General features: G+C 45.4%; 1 protein-coding gene and 1 long non-coding RNA gene across 6 annotated transcripts in view; one reads left to right on the forward strand and one right to left on the reverse strand.

The window, feature by feature from the left end:
• Window positions 1-237: 237 nt before the first annotated feature.
• LOC310663926 lies at window positions 238-7,486 on the forward strand. Its single transcript, XR_014504681.1, has 2 exons — window positions 238-331; window positions 7,238-7,486. It is a non-coding gene; the product is annotated as an uncharacterized lncRNA (long non-coding RNA).
• Window positions 1,035-17,494, reverse strand: part of ARNT2 (aryl hydrocarbon receptor nuclear translocator 2) — a 147,332-nt gene continuing 130,872 nt past the window's right edge. For 4 of the 5 annotated variants that reach the window (XM_083412001.1, XM_083412000.1, XM_083412002.1 and 1 more), the window contains exons 16-19: window positions 13,308-13,446; window positions 12,340-12,505; window positions 7,305-7,441; window positions 1,035-5,605 (exon numbers count right to left, since the gene is read on the reverse strand). In XM_083412001.1, the coding sequence (XP_083268127.1) occupies window positions 5,507-5,605; window positions 7,305-7,441; window positions 12,340-12,505; window positions 13,308-13,446 (541 nt within the window). In that variant the 3' untranslated portion in view covers window positions 1,035-5,506. The remainder of the gene's footprint in view (window positions 5,606-7,304; window positions 7,442-12,339; window positions 12,506-13,307; window positions 13,447-17,494) is intronic. The other variant, XR_014504571.1, reaches the window with a different exon arrangement.

Consider the following 17,494-nt stretch of genomic DNA (forward strand, 5'->3'; position numbering starts at 1 on the left):
AGGAGGAAAGGGGGAAAGCCCTGTTTTTGGGAGGATCAGCTGACAGTTGTGCAGCTTCTTTTGCAAAGCGGAAAAGCCTTGTTTTTTTGGGGTTCAACTCCCAGTTCTGCAGCTTTTTTAGGAAAGGAAAGGGAGCCGTTTCTATAGTTTCCAGACAGATAATCTAATCAGCCAGTCACACGTCGCTGGGGAAACAAATGGAAGCCTGGGCAAGGGGGTGGGGCCGAAAAGGGAGCCAGTGATCGGCCACACATTTGCTCCGAAAGACGCAAAGACATTTCCCCTTACTTTTTAGGAGGAAAAAAGTGCGTCTTATGGAACGGAAAATACGGTACTTATTCATGCAGCATAAAGTTAAACTATGGAACTCACTCCTGAGGAAGGAGTGATGGCCACATAGATGGTTTTCAAAGATTAGAGAAACTAATGGAGGAAAAGGCTCTTGATGTCCACAATCTGCCTCCGTATTTGGAGGCAGTAATGGTTCTGAAAACTAGTTGCTGGAAGCCACATACATGGAAAAGGCTCTTGTGTTCAGGTCCTGCTTTCAGGGTTCCCCCAGGCACCTAGTTGACCGCAGTGAGAGCAGAATGTTGGACTACGTGAGACTTTGGCCTGACCCAGCAGGCTCTTATGATGTTCTCAGGTGTAGGAGAACATACGGTCTGAGGGACTTCACAGGGAGCCTTCTGGGAATCACATGACAGTGGTAGGTGGGCAAAAATGGGTAGATCAAAAGATGCGAGTCTTACCTTTGTACAGTTGGCTACATTCCAGCCATGTGAAAGTCGGAAATTCCTACACCACACCCACCTCTCTCCACACTCCGTCCAGGCAAGCAAAGGGGCATCGTCACATTTCAAGGGCACTGTCCAGCCCCACAAAAGCACCCAAGGAGTGTAGGAAGCAAGACTGTCAAGGAATGTGGACCCTGGGGAAGAGACCTGAGGGCTGGCTTGATGGTTGTGTTTGGCTCTCAGAACGCATGTTCTCCACCCCTGCGTTACATGACAGCAGCAGTTAACAACAGCTTGTGATGCTTTATTATTTTAATGAAAATTTAAAAGGCAGGTTATTAATTATACAGACACACAAAACTGGTTTTGCTATACAGAACACTTAGAAGTACAAAATACAGTTTTATCCACAACACAGTTCCACATTGACACCAAAGGGCTCTAACAGATACGGATGCAAATGGTAGAAAAAGTCAATGAAAACACACACACACCATTGGCATATATTTTTAAGGGGCAAAGGTATGGCACATAATCTGAAGCTCTGAACTGAGCACCTTCAGTTTTAAATGAATGAGAGTTCCAAACGCCTGCTTACCTCTTCCCTGCTGAAGTCAATGAGGATGATCTTGCCATAGTTAAGCACATTGTTTTCAGTGGGAGAATACTGTTGATAATGCGTGGTGTTCAAAAAACATTTCCTCCTTGCTCCCACCTAGAAAGGGGCCTGAGCTACAGTTGGATGAATCTGTCCATTTTGGTTTCACTCAGGTTCTCATTTTTCCTATCTCAAAATCAGCGCAGATTCAGTTTCATTCTGAAAATTCTTTGTTTTAAAAAGTCCTTAAGAGAAACTTGCACTGAAATTGTGATGAAATTTCAGAACATACACGTTTCTATGCAATGTACACTTTTATTTTTTCAAAGCAACTTTCTTTAATATAAGAAATTTTTGAAGTAACTCTATTCTACGCATACTTTACCCTGGTATATGCATTTTTGTACGCACTACTTGTCTGGGGAACTGCACCACAAAATTTGGAGACGTGAATTGCAAAGGATGGCTGTGTTTTGTTTTGCGTATTTTCAGAAAGTGTGAATTAGCTATGTCCACCTTTAAATGTGAATTGTGTTGAATTCTGCCCGCCCCACAGGCAGAAATGAAGGATCAAGGGCTGAGCCATGGTAGAAACCAATGTCTCGGGATGAATGGGCAGACCAAGGGGTGGAGTCAAGAGAAGGATGAGGCAAGTCATGGTGGTCAGAGCCTGCCAGAATCTTGGGTTTGTTGGCTTGTCAGATCTCTGTGCTGGTCACATGACAGGATGTGATCAGACAAGCAAATACATTTAGTTAATATACTTAGAGGGCACTTTCCCAATGTTCAAAGCAGTGTATGATGATAACAACAATTTAATGAAACAGCAGCAAATAATAATTACAGATGTAGTCCTCAACCAACCAAATCCCTGCCCCAAAACAGCACATCATATTTAAAAGCATGCTGTCTGCAAGCCTTGAGGCCACTTTAGCAAAATGCCTCCTTTTCACTGTTGCTGTTTTAACTGCTTGTCATGTGGACAACTCAAGCAGGGCATAATCAGCTGACCACAACTGATACATGGGTTGGATATACTTAGTTAGTCCTAATGGGATGCTCTAACTAAGTAGTTGCTTGCCACTCTTTCCCATTAAATCAGTGGGCTTTAGCGCTGGATTGGGTTCAATACAGTGGTACCTCGGGTTACATACGCTTCAGGTTACATACACTTCAGGTTACAGACTCCGCTAACCCAGAAATAGTACCTTGGGTTAAGAACTTTGCCTCAGGATGAGAACAGAAATCGTGCTCCGGCGGCAGCGGGAGGCCCCATTAGCTAAAGTGGTGCTTCAGGTTAAGAACAGTTTCAGGTTAAAAACGGACCTCCGGAACGAATTAAGTACGTAACCAGAAGTACCACTGTAGTATGAAAAGTGCTTAACTTTGGCTGGATCATGCCAGGAGTTATTATAAGCAGAATGGCCTGTGTCCATGCACTTGTTAATCCAGAAAAACAGGTTTGACAATTTAGCTCATCTTTTGCTCCCATATTTATAGCAAAACATTACCATTCTACCCTTTGCCTACCCATGTTTAGCAACACCTTCTGCCCCCTCCCCAGCCTACAGAGCTAAGGGCCAGCCTTGCTTCTTGATTTCTAAGTTGAACACAGCCACAAAAACAAACTCACCAACTCTCAAACACATCTGTCCATTGCCCATCTTGCGAGGCTACAAATCGGACAGTATGACATTGATAAGGCATTGATGGCTGCATGGCCGAGTAACTTTTGGAAGGGAGAGGAAAAACAAGGATACAGAGTTGTATTCTATGTAGCGCTATGCAAAATGTTCCACTAACAGAAGGATTTCTTCTCGCACAATGGAATGTTCTCTCCTCCTGCTGGGCTCCCTAAATCTGTTCTGGGGTTTTCTCCAACCCTTCAGAGCAGATTTGGGGATGGCATGGGGGGGATGTGAGGAGAAAAAAATCCCACTGCACTAGTGTTCATCCTTGAGCTAGTGCAACTATTTAGTTGAATGCTGTCCAGTGTGTAAAAATGCACATTGAGGTAATAGGAGAAATCAAACATGGTGGTTAACACTGCCCCGAAATGAACTAGAAGCTTAAGTAACAGTAGACTTATTAAGAGGTACCTATAATTACATACTGTGCTTTAATGCAAAGAGAGGAAAATATGGAAACGGATGATTTAAATTATAGGTGGAACTACATGTTACACTCAAGGTGAGACTTCTGTTGAAAATGGCACTGCTGCACCAGGCATATCAGGCCCATTTTGTAGAGTTGGATGAATTTGTCAATTTCTGGTTCTCCAAGTTTCTCCCCCCCCCCCCGCTCTTAAGTTCATTTCTCCAGCAATTTGCAATGGGGGGGGGGGGAGGGAATCCTCATTAAAATTTGTCAGCATTTTAGTGCTAATTTTTCCTAATATACACACTTCTATGTGCATTTTTGACCAATATACAAATAACTGCAATTTCCCTTTAAAAAAACTGCATGCTTATGTGTCATTTTCACTAATGCATGCATTTTTATGCACACTTCCCACCAATTTATGCATTTTCTGTCTGGAGAAACTCCATTGCAAAATTCAGAGAAGTGCGAATTCCAAAGGATAGTTGTGTTTTGGCAGGCTTAATGGTACAGAAAGCATGAACTAGGAGGTCTCTCATTAAAATTTGAACAAAATGGCTAATCCCCTTATTGGAATGTTGCTGCCTTTCTCTGCGCCAGCCAGCAGTGGCCAACGATGGGCAGGAAAGCATTCCATAACATGGCCTCATGGCCATAGATCCTACACATCACAGCTGAGCAGGGCTGGGGGTGAATTCTGATTCTAACAGTTGCAAGTGGGAGATTTGACAGCAGCTCCAAGCACAGAGTTAACATGTATTTCCACCTTCCATCTGATAAAACATTTTGAACTAGCCTTTTCAACAGAACTACCACCACCACCATCATTTTGTTAGCTAAAGATAGCTAGGAAGCAAGTTAGGCTCCACATTAGAACCTGCCCCTTTCCAGAAACCAATGGCCCACACAGCTGCTGACTACAGCTATTGCTGCAAGGCTGCTTGCCAATTTCTTGCTGAGCTTAAAAAGCAACAACAACCCACATGTGTTTGTTTGTTTTCTAAACCACTTTCAAGCAGTATTATGGTCACAATCCAGCTGTAGGGTGCAAAGGCGCACTGCACAGAAATGTCGTCATAATGGTTTGGCTGAGTGTTACAAGCAGGTGAAACCGTAGATTGCCAAAGCCACATTCATTTATATAGCCGATGGAGTGGTGTGCAGAGCCCCAATGGGCATATAGGGATTTCAAAGCGAGATACATGTGCAACCTGTCCCCTTAAGCTTGGACTGTAAGCCCTCCAAATATATTGCTACCCTCTTCAGGCACAGACCTCCCTTGTATATGGTAAAATAACAAATCCAAAACTCAAGATCCAGTTTGTACAACACCAGATATACAGATAGTACTAAAATGTACATACATTCAAGCCTAGCTGTGTTAGAATGAGATAGGAAAGGCGCTGGAACCTCCTGCCAGAAAGGACTAGGTTATAGTTACACAACCTTACATTCAAACTGGCCTAAAATGACCATAAAAAGGATCAAAATGGCTTCAATCTCTGTTGTCATGGGGTGAGGGGACCATTTGCACAACCATGCACAGACACTCTCAGCTGTTCTGCTACCTTTCCAAGAACCACCAGAATGGAGCTCTCTGACCCCCCGTGGTCTATGAGTCACACCTAGGGAGTCTCACAACTGGAGGTCTGATCTTAAGTAGCCAGCAGAGGACTGGAGTGCTTATTTCATTATCTGTTCACACAAGCAGCTTTCTCTAAGGAGGGAAGTTAGAAATGGTTCACATTCAAATATTAAGAGCCGAGAGAAAGTTAAAAATCAAACCGCCTCCCTGCTCGTCCCCACCACCCGCCCCACCCAAGCTCAAAACCCTACCACAAATGGGAATGAAATACAAAATGAATCCTCGCGGCAAATGCCAACCAGGTGGCGTTAGGTTATTTCATTAGAACTTGCATGGTCAACACTTGGAAGGAGCGCAAGTGATTATCTGAAGTATGATAGCTTCTATGATAATGTTAACACAGGGAAAGTGGATCTCATACTGCCCTGGTACGCTGATTTCCTTTCCCAGAATGTCCTTTGCAGAGGTTATCTGGCTAGGTAAAATTTACTCAGAAAATGGAGGAAACATTCCCAAATCAGCAAAATCTTCAATGTTGTAATTGCCGGTCCCTTGGGTTGGATCTCCTGGAATAGGCAGCATATCCTGGATGATAAAAGAAAATGAGAGGGAAACGTGATTTTTAGAGAGCCAGTGTGGTGTAGTGGTTAAGAGCGGTAGTCTCGTAATCTAGGGAACCGGGTTCGCGTCTCCGCTCCTCCACATGCAGCTGCTGGGTGACCTTGGGCCAGTCACACTTCTCTGAAGTCTCTCAGCCCCACTCACCTCACAGAGTGTTTGTTGTGGGGGAGGAAGGGAAAGGAGAATGTTAGCCGCTTTGAGACTCCTGAAGGGGAGTGAAAGGCGGGATATCAAATCCAAACTCTTCTTCTTCTACAGTGGTACCCCGGGTTACAGACGCTTCAGGTTACAGACTCCACTAACGCAGAAATAGTACCTCGGGTTAAGAACTTTGCTTCAGGATGAGAACAGAAATTGCATGGCGGCAGCGGGAGGCCCCATTAGCTAAAGTGGTACCTCAGGTTAAGAACAGATTCAGGTTAAGAACGGACCTCCAGAACAAATTATGTTCTTAACCTGAGGTACCACTGTATCCTTATCTAGGGCAAAGCCCCTTTAGCATCTCCCCCCTTTGTCCCTTAACTGTACCGCAGGCTTCCTCAACCTCGGCCCTTGAGATGTTTTTGGCCTACAACTCCCATGATCCCTAGCTAGCAGGACCAGTGGTCTGGGATGATGGGAATTGGAGTCTCAAAACATCAGGAGGGCCGAGGTTGAGGAAGCCTGCTGTTCAGCAACTAACGGCAAAAGCAGCAAGGAACAGTCAGCTGGCAATTTAAGGAAAGAAGTGCTCTGTGCAAAATCTCAGGACTGGTGTAGCGCAGTGCCAGCCCAGCCAGGTAAGCCCACCAGGGCTCACACCTGCGTAGGGCCACTTAAACCTGGAGCTGGCACCAAACTTCAGTTTCTGTAGCTCCACATACAGCATCCTGCCACCATCTAGCTTGGATGTAACAAGATGACCGACCAGTTCTTTCCATAAGGAATAAACCAGGGGTAGGCAATCTAAGGCCCGGGGTCCGGATGCGGCCCAATCGCTTCTAAATCCAGCCCACCGACGGTCCAGGAATGAGCGTGTTTTTACATGTGTAGAATGTGTCCTTTTATTTAAAATGCATCTCTGGGTTATTTGTGGGGGATAGGAATTCGTTCATTCCCCCCCCCCCGAAAAAAAAAAATATAGTCTGGCCCACCACATGGTCTGAGGGACACTGGACAGGCCCATGGCTGAAAAAGGTTGCTGACCCCTGGATAAAATGATATTTGTTGACAGTTTGCTGCCTTTTAAAAAGGTAAAGGTACCCCTGCCCGTACGGGCCAGTCTTGACAGACTCTAGGGTTGTGCGCCCATCTCACTCAAGAGGCCGGGGGCCAGCGCTGTCCGGAGACACTTCCGGGTCACGTGGCCAGCGTGACATCGCTGCTCTGGCGAGCCAGTGCAGCACACGGAAACGCCATTTACCTTCCCGCTAGTAAGCGGTCCCTATTTATCTACTTGCACCCGGGGGTGCTTTCGAACTGCTAGGTTGGCAGGCGCTGGGACCGAGCAACGGGAGCGCACCCCGCCGCGGGGATTCGAACCGCCGACCTTTCGATCAGCAAGCCCTAGGCACTGAGGCTTTTACCCACAGCGCCACCCGCACTGCCTTTTACCAGGACCCAAAAGGTCACCTGCAAGAGACGGATCACCTTGCCATGCTGAATCTCGGGTCCAGGGACTCACCTGGAACACTTCTGTCTGGCTGGTTTGCTGGTGAGGATGCTGCTCACTGTTTTGCTGGTTGTGATGTTGGCTCTGCCACTGGGACCACACCTCCGAAGGCCTCCCTTGGAACTGTCCGCTGCTTTGGCTGCTTTCAGCTGGAAAATAAAACAAAGTTACAAGAGTGGGTCTTTTAAAATGTACTTTTGCTTTTCTTTTCTTTTTTGACTAAACAAATAATAATACAGTGGTGCCTCGCAAGACGAAAAGAATCCGTTCCGTGAGTCTCTTCGTCTAGCGGTTTTTTCGTCTTGCGAAGCAAGCCCATTAGCGGATTAGCGCTATTAGCGGTTTAGCGGCTATTAGCGGCTATTAAAGTCTTAAGGGATTAGCGGATTAGCTGCTAAAAGGCTATTAGCAGCTTAGTGCCTTAGAAAAAGGGGGTGGGGAGTGAAAAAAACACCCCAGGAATCGCAAGACATTTTCGTCTTGCGAAGCAAGCCCATAGCAAATTCGTCCTGCGAAGCACCTCCAAAACAGAAAACCCTTTCGTCTAGCGGGTTTTCCGTCTTGCGAGGCATTCGTCTTGCGGGGCACCACTGTAGTAATAATAAATAATAATAATAATAATAATAATAATAGTAGTAGTAGTAGTAGTAGTAGTAATAATAATAATGTAGAAACACAGCCCATCCGGCCGGGTTTCCCCAGCCTCTCTCGGCAGCTCAGAACAGAATATTAAAAACACGATAAAACACCAAGCATTAAAAACTTCCCTAAACAGGGCTGCCTTCAGATGTCTTCTAAAAGTCAGATAGTTGTTTATTTCCTTGACATCTGATGGGAGGGCGTTCCACAGGGCGGGCGCCACCACTGAGAGGGCCCTCTGCCTGGTTCCCTATAACCTCACTTCTCGCAGGGAGGGATTCCCCAGAAGGCCCTTGGAGCTGGACCTCAGTGTCTGAGCAGAACGATGGGAGTGGAGACGCTCCTTCAGGTATACTGGGCCGAGGCTGTTTATGGTTTTAAAGGTCAGTGCTTTGAATTGCGCTCAGAAATGTACTGGGAGCCAGTGTAGGTCTTTCAGGACCGGTGTTATATTCATTCCTGCCTACCTTAGGCCTAGTCCTCTGTGCCTGAGGTTTGCAGTGTTCCTTCATGCATTTAGGATTAACTTCTCCTTTATAAAGTTACACGCACACTCACATGCATTGCCTGTCAAGGGCTAAAGGAGAGGCTCTGTTCTCGTTCTGCCCCCATCTGCACTATGCATTTAAAGCACTATGATACTGCGTTAAACAGCCACGGCTTCATCCAAAGAATCCTGGGAACTGTAGCTTGTAAAGGGTGCTGAGAGTTGTTAGGAGATCTCTATTCCCCTCACAGAGCTACAATTCCCAGAGTTCAGTGGGACGAGGAACTGACTGTTAAAACCACTCTAGGAATTGTAGCTCTGTGAGAAGATTATAGGTGTCTCCAAACATCTTTCAGCAGTCTTTACACTTCCTAGGATTTGCCGTGACTGTTTAAATTGGTATGATACTGCTTTAAATGTATAGTGCGGATGTGGCATCTGTCCAGATGGAAACTGAAAAAGACAGGGCCTTTCCTGTGGTGGCTCCCCAGCCCTAGAACCCCCTTCCAAAAGAGGTGTACCGAAGCCTGACACTGCAATCATTTAAGCAGGGATGTGAAACCAGATTTTTAAAAAAAGCAAGTTATGCAGGCATTACAGATTGTTAGGAGCTTTGCTCTGTATTACTGTATCAACCAATGAGATGGGTTCTAAAATATGCTTAAAGACTGTATTTCACTGGTTTCTGCTGGTTAAATTTGAAAGCTGCCTTAAGCATCTTGATAAAGTAGGAAGAATATGCTATGTATATACAGTGGGACCTCAGGTTAAGAACTTAATTCATTCCGGAGGTCCGTTCTTAACCTGAAAGTGTTCTTAACCTGAGACACCACTTTAGGTAATGGGGCCTCCTGCTGCCGCTGCACGATTTCTGTTCTCATCCTGAAGCAAAGTTCTTAATCTGAAGTACTATTTCTGGGTTAGCGGAGTCTGTAACCTGAAGCGTCTGTAACCTGAAGCGCCTGTAACCCGAGGTACCACTGTAAAAAGTTACAACAATCACATCAACATATAAATAATATTCATCACCTAATCCCACTAGTCTGAAATCAAGGAATGGGTCAAATGCGTAACTTTTTCTAATTTAAAAAAAGAAGGAAAGCCAAATGCCGTAGCTACAAACTGGTTCCGTATCTGTACTTTTGTGCAAGAGTTAAAATTACTCCTTTTTCTTAATCGTAATAGTAATGCCCTGAATAAACAGAGCACATGCAGAACAGCTGCATCTGGGATCCCAGCAGTCGTGCGTGGGGAGGGCAAGACTTTAGGGCAGAAGTCAAGGGCCTCACTTAATGGAATGAGCAGGAAGCCCCCTCCCCACAATGCAGGTGGGCTGACTTGACACATTTTAAAATGCGAAGTAATCATATGTATTATCTTCTGAAGAGCACCCCCCCCCCCAAGACCATTCGGTACAGTCTTAAATGACCTAGCTTAGAACACTGTGGAATCCCATGGGGAATGCAATTTGCCTGCCTAATCTCAAAACCTTGCATAACCCACCCCTACCATGTGCATTGGTTAAATCAATCTCATCTGGCCCAACCTGACCCCATCCCTGGACAGAACAGCCACTTTGAAGGAGAACATCCTCCACAGATTCTGGAAGGTGCAGAGACTCAGACCTTGGTGAATCTCCTGTAAAAGGGAAGAGAATTTCAAAGCTGAGAGGCAGCCAATGAGAAAGTCCCCCTGTGTCCCTTGAGCTCATGGATGGTAAGTTAAAGAGAGTATTATGGCCATCTATTATGTAAAAGGACCCAATTCATAATACAGTGGTACCTGGGGTTACAGACGCTTCAGGTTACAGACTCCGCTAACCCAGAAATAGTACCTCGGGTTAAGAACTTTGCTTCAGGACGAGAACAGAAATCGTGCTCCGGTGGCGCAGCAGCAGCAGGAGGCCCCATTAGCTAAAGTGGTGCTTCAGGTTAAGAACAGTTTCAGGTTAAGAATGGACCTCCGGAATGAATTAAGTTGTTAACCCGAGGTACCACTGTAACCGAATTAGGAAACTTGAACGAAGTCTGGTAAGGTCAAAGCAAAAGACCCTTCCTCAATGGGAATATTTTGGTTGAGTTTTGAGCTTCTCTGAGTGTGACTTAAAAAAACAACAGTAATAATAACCCCCATGCTTACGGGAGGCTTTGGTATCTAAGTGATCTCTCTTCACCTTTTGTTCCTGGCACTCGCCTTCAAACCGCAGAAATTGATTCATAGCCTGTCCTGAATTATCTGCTACAAACTCCGGGCTTGAGATATGCTCTTCAGTTTGCTGACGCGAGAAAATATAAATTCAAGCTCTCCCCACTCAACACAACAGCATTTTCTCCAAGTGCAAACAAACTAAACAAAAAAAAACAAAAAACAAAAAAAAAAGACTGCCAGGTTTCAGGGCTCAAGGTGGATGGACTTTGTGATGACCAAAGAGCGCCATATATCTCCTATAGACTGGGATAGTCAGCATCTCTCTCTTGTATATGTTGTCGCACCACAATGCTCATCATCCCTTTGCTCTGCTGGCTGGGACTGATGGGAGCTAGGGTGCAGCAACGTATGGAGGGCACCATGTTGGCTGCTGCCCCTGCTTTAGACAACTGCCTCCACACACACACACACACACACACAGAAGAATGGATTTGACTGTCATCTTTTAGGCTTGCAGATGTACAGTCGTGTCTCCTACTCATTTCTCTGCATTTATATCCCACCTTTCATCCAAGGAGCTCAAGGCAATATATACGGTTCTCCCCCTTCTCATTTTATCCTCACAACAACCCCATGAGGTAGGTTAGGCTGGGAGAGAATGCCTGGCCGCAGATCACCCAGTAAGAGCTTCACGGCTGAGTGCTGGATCTGAACCCTGGTCCTTCAGCAATTATTCCTTCACTGTGAGAAGTGAGGTTACAGGGAACCAGGCAGAGGGCCTTCTCGGTAGTGGCGCCCGCCCTATAGAATGTCCTCCCATCAGATGTCAAGGAAATAAACAACTACAGTGGACGCTCAGGTTGCGAAAGTGATCCGTGCAGGAGGCATGTTTGCAACCCACAGCGCCACATCTGCGCATGCGCGAGTTGCGATTCGGCGCACATAGCGATACATAGCGCAATTTAGCGCTTCTGCGCATGCACAACCACCGAAACCCGGAAGTAACCCGTTCCGGAACTTCCGGGTTTTGGCGCTTCCGAAACCCCCAAAAATGCAACCTGAAGTGTCTGTAGCCCTGAGGTATGACTATCTTACTTTTAGAAGACATCTGAAGGCAGTCCCGTGTAGGGAAATTTTTAATGTTTGATGTTTTCTTGTGTTTTTAATATTCTGTTGGGAGCCAGCTAGAGTGGCTGGGGAAACCCAGCCAGATGGGTGGGGTATCAATAATAAATTATTATTATTATTATTATTATTATTAACCAAGCTACTTTCTGGTTGTGCACCCTGGCTCACCAGTTTAGTCGAGCAAACTACATGCCCACACCATACATATAAAGCACATGACCTTCCCCCAAAGAATTCTGGGAAATGTGGTTTTTAAGAGTTCTGGGAATTGTAGCTCTGCGAGGGGGTAAACTATGGTTTCCAGGATTCATTTGAGGAGGGGAAAGGGAAATCACGACTGTTACAGTGGTAGAAATGTGCTTTGAAAGTGAAGATACTGTCTAGCCTCTTTAACTGGCCATTCTGCTTGCTGGCCCCCCAGATCACATGAATTGTGACAGCTGCACATCATAGCTGCACTCAGGTCTTGCTTGTGGGCTTCCCATTGGAACATCTGGTTGGCCACTGTGAGAACAGGATGCTGGACTAGGTGGGCCATGGACATGGGCCTGATCCACAAGAGATATGTTCGTAGTAAGTCAAAGAGACCTCATTGTACCTCGTGGCGCTTTTGTTTTAGGCGAGGCAGCCAGGCTCGATACCTACCAAATCCTGCTGTCCTGTTAGCTAGGCTGGAGTAGGCATTCCCGCTTGGAGAGGAGGTAGCAGGACTGGACAGGGGGCTGTAGGACGCTGGGTCAGCAGAGTAAGTGTGACTGGTTCCAATTGCAAAGGGAGAAGACTGAGCCTTGCCAGACTGCGAAGGAATTTGCTGAATGGGAGAGTGAAAGACAACAACATCAAGGCGTTATCATCCTTCCCGCGGCATTTGACCCAAGAACAAAGTGGCGCAACAGACTTCAATCTCTATTTGCAAAACAAGCATCTTTACAGAGCTAGTTAGGTGGGTTGCTGTGCTCCAGCAACGTGGGTTCTGGGCTGTTTAAGTTCAAGAAACCCAAAGCATAGCTATGTGCTACAAACTCTTCCCAGGCCAATGGTGGGGAACTCCTCTCAGACTGAGGGCCACTTTTCCCTCCTGGGTGGGAATTGGGGGGTCACATGCCAGTGGCCAGCCAGACCAGAAGGAAAAGTGGGTGCAGCAATGAATGTAAATGTTACCTTCGTACAGCACACACACAAACACACCCCATCCTCCATCCAGGGAAGGAAGAGGCATTATCAGAATTCAAGGACACATTCAGCCAGGCTTTTTTTAAAGTTTGCCAAACTGCTTTCATTGCTTTTCCAAATTTTACCTAAAAAGGTAAAGGTACCCTGATTGTTAGGGTCCCGTCACGGACGACTCTGGGGTTGTGCAATCATCTCGCTCTATAGGCTGAGGGAGCCGGTGTTTGTCTGCAGACAGCTTCCGGGTCCTGCGGCCAGCATGACTAAGCCGCTTCTGGCGAACCAGAGCAGCGCACGGAAACGCCGTTTACCTTCCCGCCGGAGCGGTACCTATTTATCTACTTGCACTTTGATGCGCTTTCGAACTGCTAGGTTGGCAGGAGCCTTCACTCTTTGGGCCCAGGAAGTGAAATCTTTTCTATACTTTTCTATAACTCTCCTACCTGTCCTGGAAATGGAGGGCGACTTCCCGTCCAGGCAACTTGACTCTGATTTAGCTGGCGTGAGATCTGGGACAGGTTCTGACCAGCTGATGATGATGACTGGATGTCGTTGACGCCGGGCACATGGACCACAGACGAGCTTCAAAGGGAGAGAACAGGAATGAATTTGACGTTATAAGGATGCTCACGGGTTGCATCCAATGTTACTCATGGAATAGACCTAACAAAATCAACGACTACCTTAGGTTCATTAATTTCACAGCTCTCAGGAAAACGTTGTTGAACACAAACTACTGTTTACAAGAACACCTGTAATTACAGTTTGCAAACCTCCCAATCAACCAGTAAACCAGTTAAACAAATCACGTTTTGGGATACATGGACTACAACTCAAATGCAAAAAATGCAGACTATTACTTTTGCTGCATTGAACATCCCAGAATAACCCTTTGATCTTAAGTAAACTTCTTCCTAGGACTTATGGCAATATTTTTAAAGTATACAGGGATTTTTTTTATTGCCTGGTATTCTATATCAACCTACAATGAAGATATATAGAAAGCTGAAGAGGGACCCTGATAAGGAATTAACAAGAATATAAGTACAGTGGTACCTCCGGTTGCGAAGAGGATGCGTTCTGGAGCTCCGGTCAAATCCCGAGGAATTCGCAACTGGAGGTGCTGCTTCTGTGCATGGCGTGGTTTAATGGTTCTGTGCATGGCGAAACCCGGAAAAATACTTCTGGGTTTGCCACGTATGTATCCCGAAGAATACATAACCGGAGGTGAAAGCAAGTAGAGGTACCACTGTAGCTTATATGCACACAGATACTTTCAGAGTGTGCAAGAGGAAGGAATACCTGCCTTCAGAGATGCCCACTGCCCATTCTTTCTGCAGAAGTCACTAACCTGGATGTGCCTACCGGAAGGAAATATTAAACCAGGAACAATTACTCGTGCAGAGATGCAACAGGCAAGTTCATCTGAGGATGAACCAATTCAGAAAACGTTTCTGAACATTCTAGTCATATTTGATGGAGAATTGCAGCAGAATTCCCCCCCCCCCCGAGGTTGGTTAAAGGGAGGCATGGCCAGGAGCAGTGAAACACACAAAAATGCAAGAGGCACATATTTTGGGCTTGCAAAACACTCTTAATTATTTAATTTGTTTCTCATGGTATGCTAGCACTGCGCTCATGGCACACACAAATGTACCCTGGCAGCAATTCTGGGGAATTGCTCCAGTAACAGAGCCAGAAAGTACCAACCGAGGGACTCAAATCTTGGCAGCATAAAGGAGAAGATGAAAACAACTCTTCCCCCAGCCTTTGGCAGGTGTTTTTAAACTTCAAGAGATCCTCCTCAGCCTACATAAGCACACACAATCAGCAACAGTCTTCTTAAGCAGAGCCGTGCAACCTCCGTTCCTTCCTTTTACATGGATCAGTCCAGATATAACCGAAGGCTGTATGCAATTAATGTATTTGCTATGGGTGATATTGCCTCCTCCTGCATTGGTTTCAAAAAGGATGCTATTCATAATTGCAGAATGCCCCCAAAGTATACTTTTCCTACAAAAGAAAAGAGTGCTTTGCAGGCATTCTCTCAGTCGTACTTAAAACCTTTCTAGAGGGGCCATAGCCCAGTGGTAGAGCACACACATTCTTAGTTTCTGTTTGCCACTGTGCAGCTGCTTAGAGTCACAAGGCTCTGTTTACATTCCAGAGACAGCCCAGGCTATTGGAAGTCTCACGGGAGAAGGATGTGACGTACTGGTTTCTCTGTTCCTTTGTTCAGTTGCTCTCTGCTTTCATAGAGAGAGGATGTATATTTCTTTGCTGTCTGCGTAGTAAGAAATAAAGCATAGCGATGTAGCCATAAATCTCATCACTTCCGCGTGCTGCTTTGGAAGCTCTGCTGAATGGGGGAACGTGCCTGGAAGCCTCATCAAAGGCTCAGGTCGTTAATTATTCGTCGGGAGGGCAATTCTGAAGGACTCAGAAGAAGATGAGCTTTATCAGCTTGGCCGAGCAGAGATCCCGACACACTTCATATGGCTCTAATTCCTGGCACCTCTAGGTGGGGCTGGGAATGGCTCCTGCCTGAAAACTAAACATGTGGTCTGTTGCTGAGATATGGATCCTCACTGGTGGGCAGTCAGATGATACGGCAAAGTCATGGCCCCAGGGCCCATGTGTAACATGGGAGGCAGGCAAGACTCACCCAGCATGTTTCTCTGGACCAAGTCCACACGCCACGTGAATCAGATCACTGTAACAAAACAGTGAGAAGACCCAGACCACAGTTCTCACAGTGGCCAACCAGATGTCTGCTGGAAAGCAGGACCTGAGCACGAGAGCACTTTCTCCCCTTCTGCGGTTTCCAGAAACCGGTATTCTAAAGCATACAGCCTTAAGACGGTGGAATCACAGAGTTGGAAGGGGCCATGAGGATCCTCTAGTCCACCCCCTGCAACGCAGGAATCTTTTGCCCAAAGTGGGGCTCAACCCCACAACCCTAAGATAAAGAGTTTCATGCTGTACCAACTGAGCTATCCCAAGTTGAGGGGTTGTAGAGTATTAATATCCAAGCAAACTCAGAAGTAAGCTAAGCCCTGCTCAGTTCAATGGGACTTACTCCTAAGTAGATGTGTGTAGGATTGCGGACTTAGGAAGCCTCACCATTACAGACTTTGAGTCTTTAAGATCAAAGAACCTGGAGAAAATAAAATACATAACTACTTTATACTGCATGATCTGTGTTTTGTTATGACTTCTATGACATGATGTACCTTTTTGGAATTTCCCTGAATGGAGAATTGAATCTCGTTCAAAATATACTAGTGCACAGTTATGTTATGTAATAAATTATGTACTGTAATAAATTTGCCCTGTACAGATTACTAACACTACAGAAAAAGGAGATCAGAGATCTTCTGTGCTGTGTCTGTTTTCATGATTATGTAACATTCAAAAGCAAATAAATACTTCTTAACTATACCGGCCTCACTTTTATGTTGCAGGAGACACCCAACAGAATAGCATAGAAATCTACACACAACCTTCAAAGAAAACAGTTCAGGAATCCCAAACCTTAGAACAGCCATGGGAAATTAGTTGCACTGTAATGTAGTCCTGGCTTCACATATCGGATTTAATTAAAGCATATTTTAATATTGGCAATATCCTCTAGGGCTACTTACTGATTGCTTTTTCATTCAGGCAATAAACATCAAGGAAGGTTTTTTCTTTCCAAGAAAAGCGTTTCCTTCCCAAGAACAACACTATCAATTATATGCTCAAAACAAACCACACCACACTCGTTTCTACAAAAACATAGCGGGCATTTAGTTTCTAATTCCCTCTCCTGGGCACCTAACTGGTGAATGGTGTGCTCTCTCACCCTCTCTCTTTCCTCACTCCCCTTTCTTGTTCATTGTTCAGCCTACGTTACCTTTTTCGGCTCTGAAATATAGGGTCACTACACAATCCAATGAAATCCTACTTGAATAGCTGCATGGGCTACAGCTGTTTAATGTGCATTTAGACGATGCACATCTGTGTATAAGAACAGGCGTTCCTTTTTTGGAAGAGGCATTTTATCCGAATGAGAGAGAGAAGGGGATTGCCTCTTCTAAGACGGTGTCTGCCTCCTGCAGTTTTCAAAACCACGGTTCCCACCATGGGACACACGCCCCAGAGGGGGGCAATTTGAGGGGCAATTCGAGAATCAGTTAGACCAAGTTAGTGGCCTTTTAGGCTTCCTCCATGTGAATAGAATAATAGGAATATGTCATGGGGGGGGGGGCGGCAATCAGGATTTTAGAGATGCTTAGCTGGGGCACGGCCAAAAAAAGGTTGGGAACCATTGTTTTAAAACTAGTTGTATAAAAATTATATCACACGCGCACACAAAAGAAATATAATCATTTTGATTATTATTCTGTGTTCCTTTTAATGTTTTTATATTGCTGGATGTTGCAATATATGAATATTTTTCTAAATAAAAAGGGCACTTTTTTAATCAGGCAAAAAGTTTTTAATCAATTGATCTAACTAATAAATCTATTAAGCTGCATCAGACTTTACCTTGTATCTCAACCCCCCCCCCAGCTGTTGTTACTATTAAAATGCCCCTCTTTTGGTTTGCTTCCTTTTCCATCTTGCTCCTTCTCCTTCTCTGCAGTCC

Source organism: Podarcis tiliguerta (genome assembly GCF_965153285.1).
Source record: "Podarcis tiliguerta genome assembly, chromosome: 14".
Taxonomy (NCBI): Eukaryota; Metazoa; Chordata; class Lepidosauria; order Squamata; family Lacertidae; genus Podarcis; species Podarcis tiliguerta.